The following is a 13,422-nucleotide window of genomic DNA, read 5'->3' as shown; positions in this document are numbered from 1 at the left end:
ATCACCACCTCCTCAGGCAGAGAGTTCCATAGTCTCACTGCTCTTACCGTAAAGAACCCTCTTCTATGTTGATGGAGAAACCTTCTTTCCTCCAGACGTAGAGGATGTCCTCAAATGACCATTTTACTATATGGGGCTCGGATACTATATTTCCTATAGCATCCCTATGGTTAGGTACGACCCATAGAAGTCTGTGGGCATTATTTTATGGCTCTGTACAACTCGAGAGTTGTAATGACACCTAGTACGCGCCGTGTGCGTAAGCTCTAAGGGTAGGTTCACTCCTCCATTAACTGTTTTGTTAGAGAACAGCCTGCTAGAGTTCACCGGATACTGCCGTTCACTGCCAGACCCCTATGACGGAATCCAGCCACTTTTTGATGAAAAGCCATCTTTCAACCAGACAAAAAACGTTGCCGTCTTACCGAAAGTCATCAATTATGCCGGAAAGGGGCCGGATCTCTACCTTATCCCATTCTCGTCCAAGGAGTCGGGCAGTGAACAGCAATATTCAGCTAGGACGAATCCGGTGAACTCCAGCAGGCTGTTCTTTGCTGGATCGGTTAGGCGGAGTGTTAACCTACCCTTACAGTAAACTAAACTTCTCAGGCGCTCGGCAGGTTCTGCTCCTGAACATCAGGTTCTTGTCTCTTTATGCTGCAGCGGGAAGATGTTGACACCTCATAAATAAGTTATGATCATTCTTCCTGCCTGTAGGCCTGATTATTGAGATAAATGAACCGTCGTTTTACTCTTTAATGCAGAGATTTCCGTGTTTTTGTCCCATTGATAAATGAAGACAAGTTTGGACAAAATCTGTGTGGTTTGCACTAACGTAGAACTTTAGAATTGCTAAAATATACAAGTAAAAGTCGAGCTCTTTCTTCTCGCTCTACAAATGTCAAAACTGCTTTGTTTTGTTTTTTTGCCCTAGAATCTATTGGTAGTTTATCTAGTTGTGTGTGTATTGTTATACAGCTTATGGCGTTCCTTCTTAAAGGGAGCCTGTCAGCAGGTTTGTCTATAGCAAACCGATCAATAGTGGCTGGTAGGGCTTAAAGAGACTATTAAAACATACCATAGTTAGGCCTCATGCACACGAACGTATTTTCTTTCCGTGTCCGTTCCATTTATTTTTTGTGGACCGTATGCAGAACCATTCATTTCAATGGGTTCGCAAAAAAAACAGAAGCTACTACGTGTGCTATCCGTTTCCGTATGTCTGTTCCGCAAAAATAATGACTGTCCTATTATTGTACGCATTACGGACAAGGATAGTGATGTTCTATTAGGGGCCAGCTGTTCCATTCCGCAAAATACGGAATGCACGCGGACGTCACCCGTATTTTTTGTGGACCGCAAAATACATGCGGTCGTGTGCATGAGCCCTTATGGTAATCCGATACTGCATTCTATTATTCTAATGAGATTTTATGTGCACTGAGGGCGGGCCCTGTGCCACAATTTCGGCGCATGCGCTGTACAACATCTCGTTCTTGCCCAGGAGAGAAGAACTCTACTGTGCATGCTCTGAAATTGTGGTGCTCTGTTCAGGTGACAGACAAGCGCAGGATTCTGATACCTGACCCTACTGAAGAGACAGTGGTATATTAGGAATTATCTTTCAGGCAATGCTCCATGGAGAAAAAAGGATGCAAATTAGCTCATACCACCCAAACCAGAGACGCCCATCTGTAGACGTCCGTGTTTCAGAACTGGAGATAGGAGCAATAAAAGGTAAAAAAATATATATATACATTACAAAATTTCAGCCACCTCCATAAAGGATTATTTTACGGGATGTTGATGCAAACTGGAAAAGCCCTTTAAGGTGCCACATGAACCAAAATTTGAGTGAGATTGTACCCTAAATAAGCTCCTAGTATAGAAAGTGATTTCCAGCTTCCAGCTGATCTCTCTCCCTGTCATATGTAAGGACTTGTTTATTTTCTGTAATCTTTAGTTCTTATTTTGGTATGACGTTTTGGATGCTTTGGAACCAATTATAAGTTTTCCATAGAGCTACGGTGTCAAGTTACCATATTTTTACTTTATAATGGTCGCCCTGGAGCCACTTTACAAAAGAAAATGCCCTAAAAGGCCATAGATATAGATGATCATCAGAAAATGATCTATTATTTAAATCCAGTTTTTGTTAAATTCCCCCCTCCCCCCAATATATTAAACTTTTTCTTTTACTCCAGAAAATTTGCATGTGAGGAATGATAAATTTCCTCACAAAGTTTGAGGATTTTGGGGGGGGGGGGGGGGATGTTGTTTCAAATTTTGCATATTTTAAGAAAATTCTGCAGTTTTTACTCTGGACACTAAGCCTCATAATAGGCAAAGAAATCCTGTTCTGTAGAGATCACTTTTCCATCATCAAAAACAGTATGGAGAATATCACCTACATTTCAATAAATGTTATGGGACAGCTCACCTTCTCTCCCTCCCTGCACAATGACCCATGCAAAGATCACAGAGCATATGTAGAAATCTGTCCCATATGAGTCAATGAACATCTCCAGTCTACAGGTTCCTATATATAAGTAACACATGACCCATGTTTTATTATAAGTTACAGTACAGCTCACCTTCTCCCCCTCCCTGCACAATGACCCATGCAAAGATCACAGAGCATATGTAGAAAACTTTCCCATGCGAGTCAATGAACAGCTCCAGTTTACAGGTTCATATATATATATATATATATATATATATATAAACACAGTATATATTTATATATTAAACACACGGTCCACATTTCAATAGAAGTTATGGGACAGCTCACCTCCTCCCCCTCCCTGCACAATGACTCATGCCAAGATCACAGAACATATGTAGAAAACTTTCCCATATAAGTAAATCTCCAGTCTACAGGTTCCTATGGTCTATGTAGCTGCTGTAAAGTAAATCTCTAAATGCCGTCAATGCAGTTCAGGCAAGATGGCCGTCCCCATAATAATGTACAGACAATAGTATACAAAAAAACTACATAAAATAAAAACAGATTAGAAAAAAAGAATATGTATTAGGATCTAGTTTTAATTTGCAAAAAATATTAAATAAATTGGTGACACAGTCACGGTAAGTTGTGGCACATAAAACTTTAACACTTTATGCATTACCCCAGCTCTGCTTGTATGGGCTATGTAAGCAATGGAGACAGTCCATGGAACATACATTGACTGCAGCCACCTGATTTACCTGCTTGAGGAGAGTAGCCATGCTCCTTCTCTTTGTTTAACCCCTTAGGGCTGCAGTTTATTCCTAGAGTCTCTCTCCCCATGCAGGTGCCACCAGTAGGCTTGAGCGAATCGACCTTTGGATCATAGATTCCAAGTTGATTTGTTCAAATACTTCCATTTTAATGCTGTTTCCGTACAGCATTAAAATGCATTGGCTCCGTGGAGCCAAAGTTCGTTTTACCCGAAGTTGCGTGAGACTTCTTTGAATTCCTACTGGATTCCTATCTGTGTATTTGAAAACAATTTAAAATAGCAATCCGAAGTGGGCTTTGGTACTGGCTGGTACCTTGGTACCAAAGCTTACTTCAGATTCCTATTTTAAATTGTTTTTAAATACGCAGATAGGAACACTATAGGAATTCACCCAAGCCTCATCAACTTCAGGCGAGAGGAACTTTGGCGCCATGGAGCCAATACATTTTAATGCTGTACGGAAACAGCCTTAAAATGGAAGTATTTTAACGACTCGACTTTGGATCTATGATCTGAAGGACGATTCGCTCAAACCTAGCCACCATTCATTCCATGCCTGGCTCTGTTCTTCGTTTCCACCACTCCACAAGGGTATCCTATCCTGCCTGTGGCTGCTCTTAGTGGACCTGTTTATCATGCGCTCCCGCGGCTGGGAGCTCTGCTCCGCCAACTGGCATACCTAATGTGTATTACTCTGGGCAATGAAGGGTGGCATATGTATGTAATAAAGGCAGTAAGAGCACATGAGAGGGGACAGTGCACACAAGTCCTGCAACTTGCTATACGCCACATTTTGAGGTGCCACATACATACCTGCATGTTTCGGAGAGATGGTTTTGCTGGAAGGGGTCGAGCAGTCACATTTTTCTGGATGGGATAAGGTGGACATTGTGGTTTCTGGTGGACATTGCTCTCAGGGGATTCAAGTATTCCTATTGGATAACTAATGTCCACCGGTGGATAACAATGTGGTCTGTGAAGTTTTCGGTTCTGCAGATGACAAAGTCATTGATGGAAAAGTGTTGTCCTTCGTACAAAGATCGTACAAGAGGTGCATAATAAGAAGGCGGTTCCAAAGATCGCAGTGTAACGGGGATGCCATAGGAATGAATGGGCTCGCAGCGCAACTCAACGTGACATGCGAATAGCATAGAATCCAGTAGTGTTGCAGCCGCAGCAAATGTGCCAGTTGCGCTGCGACCCCATTCATTCCTATGGCATCCCCTCTACACTGCGATCTTTGCTCACGCGACAGCTTACATGGCCAAAATCGCTGTGTAGACGTACCCTTAGAGCTGTGAAAATGCAGACAAGTTACAAGTCAATGGAGTAAAAGATCAAATGTTGCACAGCACATGTGGCCCTAGCCTTAGGGCTCATTCAGACGGCCGTATGAATGAGTCCGCATCCGTTCCGCAATTTTTTTTCAATGGGGCTGCAAAAGATGCGGACAGCACACCATGTGCTATCCGCATCTGTGGTTCCGTTCCGCGGAAAATATATGTTGTCCGAATAGGCACTTTCTACTATGATTGCAAACATGCGCGGTCGGCAAATTGCGGAATGCACATGGCCGATGTGTTTTGCTGATCCGCAAAGCACTACGGCCGTCTCAATAGGCCCTTATGCTGAGGATTTTCATTGCTTTTCGAAGCAAATAGTAAAATCTGTGTCAGATCGGCAGCATTTCCGTAACAAAATACGCTGCTGAAAATCTGCGGCATTTCAGTCTTATGTAGACATACCCCTAGGGCACACACACATGGCGGTGTAGTGCAAGGTCCCTTTAGACAGGACAAATCAGCAGGAAATTGTCGAGAAGGAACCGTTCCTTCCCGACCATCGCTTGCTCATCAGCGGTGGAGACCACTGCAATTTCATGGAGTGATCTCCTCCGCAGTATAAGGAATAGCGATCACTAATGCCATCGTTCATCCCCATACTGACTCCTTGTTTGCCGGCAGCAGAGCTTGTTTAGAGCGTGACGGCAAATAATAATTTATACGCCTACACAAATGATTCAATTACCCGACAAACGAGCGTTTCACTTGTTCATCAGGTAATCGGCGTCACCTTCACACCGCCAGATAATCGCTAACAAGCATTCTGATGAACGCTCGATTATCTGGCGGATTCTCAGCCAGTGTGAAGGGCCCTTTATGCAGATTTTCTACATGGATTTTTGTGAAGATTTTATTGCGTTCCGGCACCAAATCCACACCTAAATTTGCATGTGCCACTTACAGATTTTGTAGCGGATTTGCCCTACATCTCACCCTTTGAAAATCTGCATGTAGCCTTAGGGCAATGATGACTAACCTCCGGCACTCCAGCTGAGGTGAAACTACAACTCCCAGCATGCTCCATTCATTTCTATGGAGTTCTGAGAACAGCCAAGCAAGTGTGCATCTTGGGAGTTGTAGTCTTACCTCTTACCACAGCTGGAGTGCCGGAGGTTAGCCATCATAGCCTCAAACTCTGCACACAAGTGTGGGTTTGAAAACAAATTCCGCATTAATTTTCATGCGTATTTCTATGCATTTCCACACCAATACGTGGGTATTTTGTTGCAGTTTTGTCCCAAATCTTACCCTTTACATTGCAATCCACTCATCTGTGTAATCTCATTCACTGTGCTGGTACTGTATTAGGGCTCATGCACAAAACTGATGTTTTTGTCCACATCCGATCCGTATTATTTGCAGGTCAGAATCAGACCCATTCAATTCAGTGGGGCCGCATAAGATTAAGATGCAGACAGCGCACCGTGTACTGTCCCGCATCCGTTTGTCCGTTCTGCGGCGTCCACAAAAATATAGAACATGTCCTATTCTTGTCAGCATTACGGACAAGGGTAGAACTGTTCTATAATGGCTTGGACGTTCCGTTCCGCAAAATGCAGAACGCCCACAGCCGGTATCCATGTTTTGCAGATTCGCCATTTTCAGACTGCAAAACGGCAACGGCTGTGTGCATGAGTCCTTATGTTGTGGTTTTTCCACTTAAAAATACGCTTGGGGAAAAAACAAAAACACAATTCGCAACGCGTCAGAGCCTTACGGTGCCTTCGCACGCTGCAGATTGTTTTGCAGAACATTTCTGTGCCTGAAACTCTGTTCCATTCATCTGAAATTGAATGGGGTTGTTTTGGCGGGAAGCACATGGATTTCTGCAAGATCCAGTTAGAGGGATGGAAACTATTTGAAGTCGCAGGAATCTGCCGCGTGTATGGGCACCATTAGGGTGCATTCACACAGTCAGGGCTCATGCACACGACTGTATGTATTTTGCAGTCCGCAAAACACGGATCCACAAAAATGAAAAAAAAGTCTGACATCCGTGTAACGTCTGTGTTACATCCGTATTTTTTACGGATCCGTTGTAACAATGCCTGTCCTTGTCCGCAAGAGACATGTTCTATTTTTTGGGACATGTGGAAACAGAACGCACACAGAGTTATTTCTGTTTTTTGCAGCCCCATTGAAATGAATGGTTCTGCATAAAACGGAACGGACACGGATAAAATTACATCTGTGTGCACGAGTCCTCATATTGTGACTTTTATTTATTTTTGCTTTAGATTTGATAAAACTGATAATTTATCGAAGCTGTTAAAAATACTGCAATAATTTTTAATCGGAGCATTGCGCTAATTGTTTTTCTGTGACCAGTTTTTGGTCATGTGACGTTCCAGATTATCAGCAGCCATGTAGCACAAAGCCTCCGAGCACTGACTACAGATAGAACCACGTACAGTATATACTGTATATACATAATCCTTCCAGCCGTGCGTTTAGCTTATTTTCTATAGACCGCCACTTGGATATTACATGACAAATCGCAGCAGTAAGTATGGAGGTCTCACTCACCTCCTGGACCTGCGAGGACTGTTTGCACAGCTTTGCGCTATATTCTTGATTAACTTCATTTGAGCGGTCGGCTCTTGATGGACTCGCTGACCTGCAATATAAATAATTGAATAAAACACAGAAGAGCTTCAGTCTGGAATGACACGGCGAAGGGTCTCTTCATTTTTATTCACCATGGCAAACAACGGGAGTAAAAATGATCAAATACTCTTGCAGGACTGAAAATAAATATTGATTTTTTTTGGAAGCCACTAGCCTGGTAAATTAGCTTCTGCAATCTGTGGAAATAACACCCAGGGGACTGTTCTAATGAATCCTGGCCAATAAAGGTCTCATAGATGGAGGCAACAGTTCAGCTGACTAGGTTTCCGTCAAGGGTTACACAGATAGCTGCGACTGGAGCAATTCCAAACAAAAATATATATATTTTTTTGCAGTTTGTTTTATTGCAAATTTATCCAATGTTGGTCGTTCTTCAAATTGGTTCCCATTTTATATTGGAAATGTGAGGCGTCCGGTATAAATTTGTGGCTTACAAATTAAGGCCAGTCTGATGCTCGTTGATTTTTTAAAATCTTTTAGAACAAGTTCATAAATATGTCTAAAAGGTAACATTGCCCCTAAAAGCCTATTCCCACAGGATAATAATAATAATAAACTTTATTTATATAGCGCCAACATATTCCGCAGCGCTGTACGATTCAGGGGTATGATATCTCAGAAGTTACCGATACATCATGGCTGGTTGTGCTATGCCGGCCCGCCTGTTTCTGTAGTCCTGACAATATCTGCATCCAGTGTCGGACTGGGGTACCTAGGGCCCACCAGTAAAATGTATTTTGGGGGCCCACCATATGGATACATTCAAATATAATAAATAATCTAACTAGTTTTTTATATGAACATAGGCTGGTGGAGGTGCCGTACATTGAATATATGTATGTAGTGCAGTAAGTCTAATGTGTTATGTGCCACTTGTGCAGGGGGTGGGAGACTAGGGGCCCACTTTGTCCAGGGGCCCACCGGGGGATTCCCCTGTACCCCTGTGGGCCAGTCCGAGCCTGTCTGCATCCATGAAGGAGGAGTTTGGGGGGGGGCAGGATGTCCTGGGATGGGGCACGCCCAGTTGGCTAGCATCCACCACTAATTCTTCATACATCAAGCACACACTTTAGCATAGTAATATCCAAAGTGGTTTCAAGGGAAAATGGAAAAGATGGCAAGAGGTAGATAGGGGAGGGGTAAAAGTACATACAGTACTTGGGTGGATGCCCATTTTATTTTTCTTGCATGACCAAGGAGAAAGCGTTTTAATGCTCCCATTACTGCAATTGCAAATGCCATAGGGAGAGTTCCTAAGTGCAGTGTCACAAGCTCTCTGCCCCCGTTAGACCACCACCGTGGCACTTGTGATTGCATTACCGTGGCCTTAAAGGGCATCTGTCAGCAGATTTGTACTTATGACACTGGCTGACCTGTTACATGTGCGCTTGGCAGCTGAAGGCATCTGTGTTGGTCCCATGTTCATATGTGCCCGCATTGCTGAGAAAAATGATGTTTCAATATATGCAAATAAGCCACTAGGAGCAACGGGGGCGTTACCATTACACCTAGAGGCTCAGTTCTCTGCAACTGCTGCGCCCTCTGCACTTTGATTCACAGGACCGGGCAGAGTAAACATGATTATGGTCCTTTCAAAGTGCAGAGGTGCAGCAGCTTCATAGAGAGCAGAGCCTCTAGGTGTAATGGTAACGCCCCCGTTGCTCCTTGAGGCTAATTTGCATATATTAAAACATAATTTTTTTCATCAATGCGGGCACATATGAACATGGGACCAACACAGATGCCTTCAGCTGCTAAGCGCCCATGTAACAGATCAGCCAGTGTCATAGGTACAAAACTGCTGACAGATGCCCTTTCAAATGTTTCCACCTTGGTCATGCTAGAAGCCACCAAGACGTGTTTAAACTGCTTTACCTCTTACTTGTCTACCTCTGTCAGCAGTTTTGAGAGGTCTAAACTGCTGACAGACCCCTTTTAACCCTACAGACAATATCGTTATACAAAGGTATTTTGTACGTTTTGGAATGGAGAAGGCTTCAGACAACCATCAGATTTCTTCCACCACGCCTGAACTCCCCCTTCAACTAAAGCAAATCTAATTCTGCCACTTAATTACAAATTTAACAATAGATGATATCTTATGGCTCACATCTTTATAAGAAAATTCATGTCCTTGCAGGACAATGACCGGCTGTCTACATCCATATTCCATGTGCCACCGACTTACAACACTGAAGTACAATCAGATCAATGGCCTGGAGGAGACAACTATAGGCTGAGGCCTCGACATTAATGAGAAGCTGTAGGATCGTTTGCAAATTCTTAAAATTCAGTAATTGTTGCCAAAGTACTTCTACAAATATCAGGGTTTTTATTAATCTCTGGTTCAGATTCCCATATAAATCTGTTTAATACCAATGGAAGATGCAAGAAAGTAAAATGCAGCCATGAAGGATGTTCTAAACCAGCATTTCCCAGCAGTGGTACCACACACTGCCTGTGGATATATGCAGATTGGGTGAGTCACCGCAAGTTGGTGACATGCACAGTACGAAAAAAGCCTGGCATCAGGAAACTGCTGCGTTACATACGGTACAATGCCATGAAACTGACTATGTACTGTACATGCCAGGGCCCAGAAGACAAGAGAAGCCTTAAGAGGTCTGGTCCTGGTCATAGAAAATTGTGGAGTTCTTAGGTGTGATCTTAGGTCTAATTAGTTTAGAAGCCTGATTAATTTAGGAGTCTGATCTGGAGTCTGACTAATTTAGCAATTAAATTAATTTAGCATTTGATACAGAGTTTGATTCATTTAGGGGTCTGACCTTGGGTTTGAATTTAGGTATCTGATCTGGTGTCTTAAATTAATGGTCTGGTGTGGAGATCTTGGGGTCTGATCTGGGATGCAATTAATTTAGGGGCCTAATTAATTTAGCGTTCTGATCTGAAGTTTGACTAATTTAGGGGTTTGATTAATTTAGCACCTGATCTGAGGTTTGATTAATTACGGGTCTAACCAAGGGTTTCATTAATTTAAGGGTCTCATCTTGGATTTGATTAGTTTAGAGGTTTGATCTTGGGCCTTAAAGGGATTCTGTCACCAGGTTTCACCCCTGTCAGCTTAACATATGCTGATGTTCAGGGCCTTATCAGGATTCCTAATGTGGGCTTCTAAATGTGATGCGTAGCCTTATTTTGCTAAAAAAACTGGTTTTACTAACCTGTCACTCAAAGAAATAAGGTGCCCAAGGGGATGTCAAGGGATACAAGGTGCCGGCCGCACCCACTGCCGGTAGTGCCCAGCGCCGCCTTTCCAGACTTCTGCACCGACTCCTAATCCTCTGTGCCGCCTCTCGCTCTTCCTCCCTCCCCCCTCCTCCTGCTGTAAGATCTCGCGCGTGCGCACAGTGCTCTGAGAGGCTGGCGCCAGAGTGCAGGTCATACCTGGGTTGAACGAAGTGCCGGCGCATGCGCACTTCGCTTTAAGAAGCCAAATCGAGAAGTCTGCACGGACGCATCAGGCAGAGCCCTGTGCGCACGCGCGAGATCTTACAGCAGGAGGAGGAGGGAGGGAGAGCGAGAGGCGGCACAGAGGATTAGGAGGCAGTGCAGAAGTCTGGAAAGGCGGCGCTGGGCACGAACGGCGGTGGGTGCGGACGGCATCTTGCATCCCTTGACATCCCCTTGGGCACCTTATTTCTTTGAGTGACAGGTTAGTAAAACCTGTTTTTTTAGCAAAATAAGGCTACGGATCACATTTAGAAGCCCACATTAGGAATCCTGATGAGGCCCTGAACATCAGCATATGTTTAGCTGACAGGGGTGAAACCTGGTGCAGAATCCCTTTAATTCATTTAGAGGTTTGGGCTAGTGTCTGAAATTTTGGGGTCTGATTTAAATTAGGGGTCTGGTGTGAGCTCTGGATTAATTGGAGTCTGAATAATTTAAGGGTTTGATTAATTTAACTTCAGATCTGGAGTTTAACTAATTCAGAGGTCTAAGCTTGAGTTTGTTTAATTTAGGAGTCTGATCGTGGTGTTGATTAATTTAGAGATCTGGTCTTGGGTTTGATGAATTTAGGAGTCTGATCTTGGGTCTTAAGTAAATTTGGGGGTCTGGCCTGTGGTCTTAAATTGTGCGTCTGAATTAAATTCAGAGCTTGGTGCAGGCTCTGAATTAAAAGGGTTTTCAGAGATTTTAATACTGATCAATGGGGGTCTGACACCCGGGACCCCCGCTGATCAGCTGTTTGAGACGGCAGCGGCACTTGCATTAGTACAGTTGCCTTTTCTTAGATTTTTCTAGGCCAGTGACACATTCATTGGTCACGTGGCCTAGGTGCAGCTCAGCCCTATAGAAGTGAATGAGGCTGAGCACGATACCAAGCACAGCCACTATACGGTGTACGGCGCTGTGCTTGGTAAGCAGAGAGAAAGCAGCAGTGCTCACAGGAGTCCCGATGCCTTCTCAAACAGCTGATCTGTGGAGGTCCTGTGTGTCGGACATCCACCGATCAGATATTTATTACCTGTCCTAAGGATAGGTCATCAGTATTAAAATCTCAGAAAACCCCTTTAATTTAGAGATCTGGGGTCTAAATTAATATTGCAGTATGGATTTTTCATTTAGTTTGGGGTCTGATGTTTAGAATCTGAATTCATTTGGGGGTCTTGCAGCATTACAGTTGCATCATTTAAATCTGGAACATTACAGTCTGCAGATGTGTTAATGCTAGTATGAGGAAACCACTTTTGTAAAATAATTTATTGGTAGGGGTCGAGAGATAAGATATTTTTCCAGAGGTTCCCTGAGGCCAAAAAGTCTGGGAAACCCTGTCCGTTCTGAAACTGGAATCAGCAGGACCATCCAGGAATGTGAAACTCCTATCCCAACAGAATTGATCTATCACTATCAGGAAGACAATATCACGTGCAGATTGACACAGGAACACGAGTTACACAATCTTCCTTCTTGTGACACAAATGACAAAAACTGTGAAAAAGACATGTCGGTGGCATTATAGTGGTTGGTACTAGACAATATGTGGCTGGTATTTAGGCCACTGGGAATAAAAAAAACATTGTAGTCTTCAAGATGTAAGACTGGAAGAACTTCTATAGGCCCACAAACCAGGCTGAAGTTACTTTTAGTCATTAGACATTTGTTGGAGGAGATCCTGCAAACCAGCCCAATGTTGGCTTGTTGACATCTGCTGAGACATTTAGCAGCTTTTTACCTCTATAGAATATATAGAATTGCTTGACTGAGCCAAAAGTCCCTGTTAATGAGGGATCCAGGTATCTCAAATGTTGGTCAAGATCCACTGAGGTTTGTTTACACCTTTGTGGCCTTGTTATATGGATACTTCTGAACCTCCACTTTCCACCATTGCCAGGAAATACAGACCTGTAGGCACTCTATGGCCCACCGTATGGTGCCTCCATGAGGCACTGTATTCTTCCCATAAATCAATTTCTTGGAGCAAATAACCAAAGGAAGATGCCTCAATTTTTTCTTGCAAACTTTCATGTAATCTTTGAGACCTATGTAGTGTACAGGAGCGAGATGCCCGTCACTACTGAAGGGTCACTTGGGTACTGTCGTTCCCCCTGTATTTATGGGGAAGTTGGTATAGAATATCTTATAATGTCATGCTATGTATTTTCCTGTTACTGTGAAACGTGCATTTTGCAGGCCGGCTAGGGTGTCATTCCAGCTCTGAGTCACTAGAGGGAGCTAGGGAACCCTAGGTTATATAAGGCCCAGTCAGGAAGTAGTAGCTGTTAGAAGAGGAGAGACAGACAGTGGGAGCAGAGGTCAGAAATGATCCTGTGTCTGAGAGAAGGCCAGGCTATGGGCCTGTGAGAGCAGAGCAGGCCTGAAGCCTGCCGGCTAGGAGAGGGTAGTAAAGGCCCTGTAACCGGGTTCCGGATCCAGGGAAAAGGTTCCCCTCCTGAGTCACCATCCGTTCAGCTGAAGCAGCATAAGTGAGCCACAAGCCAAGACACAGATTACCACAGAGGCCGATCAGATAAAGCGAGAGGTACTCAAGATAACAGAGGAGGTACGAGATAAGGACAGCTTCAAGGGTACGCCAGATAAAGGGCATTAGACCTTGGAGAAATTCACATATAGCGGGACCAGACAGGAATAGTGTGCAAGCCGCCTGTACTGCATCTCCTGTAATTAACACTCTGTATAATTCATCGCTAAGACCGGCCTTTCTGTAATGTCAAGAACCATCTGTATTCTTCTAAAACCAACCGTCT

General features: G+C 43.7%; 1 protein-coding gene across 1 annotated transcript in view; it reads right to left on the bottom strand.

Annotated features, from left to right (window-relative positions):
- ADAM12 (ADAM metallopeptidase domain 12) overlaps positions 1-13,422 on the bottom strand; it is a 676,627-nt gene that overhangs the window by 30,835 nt on the left and 632,370 nt on the right. The window contains exons 21-22 of the mRNA XM_044298620.1: positions 7,091-7,181; positions 4,035-4,211 (exon numbers count right to left, since the gene is read on the bottom strand). Of these exons, the coding sequence (XP_044154555.1) occupies positions 4,035-4,211; positions 7,091-7,181 (268 nt within the window). The remainder of the gene's footprint in view (positions 1-4,034; positions 4,212-7,090; positions 7,182-13,422) is intronic.

Source organism: Bufo gargarizans, chromosome 6 (genome assembly GCF_014858855.1).
Source record: "Bufo gargarizans isolate SCDJY-AF-19 chromosome 6, ASM1485885v1, whole genome shotgun sequence".
Classification (NCBI taxonomy): Eukaryota; Metazoa; Chordata; class Amphibia; order Anura; family Bufonidae; genus Bufo; species Bufo gargarizans.
The sequence above is the reverse complement of the archived record's forward strand: the minus strand, read 5'-3'. Positions and strand labels throughout refer to the sequence as shown.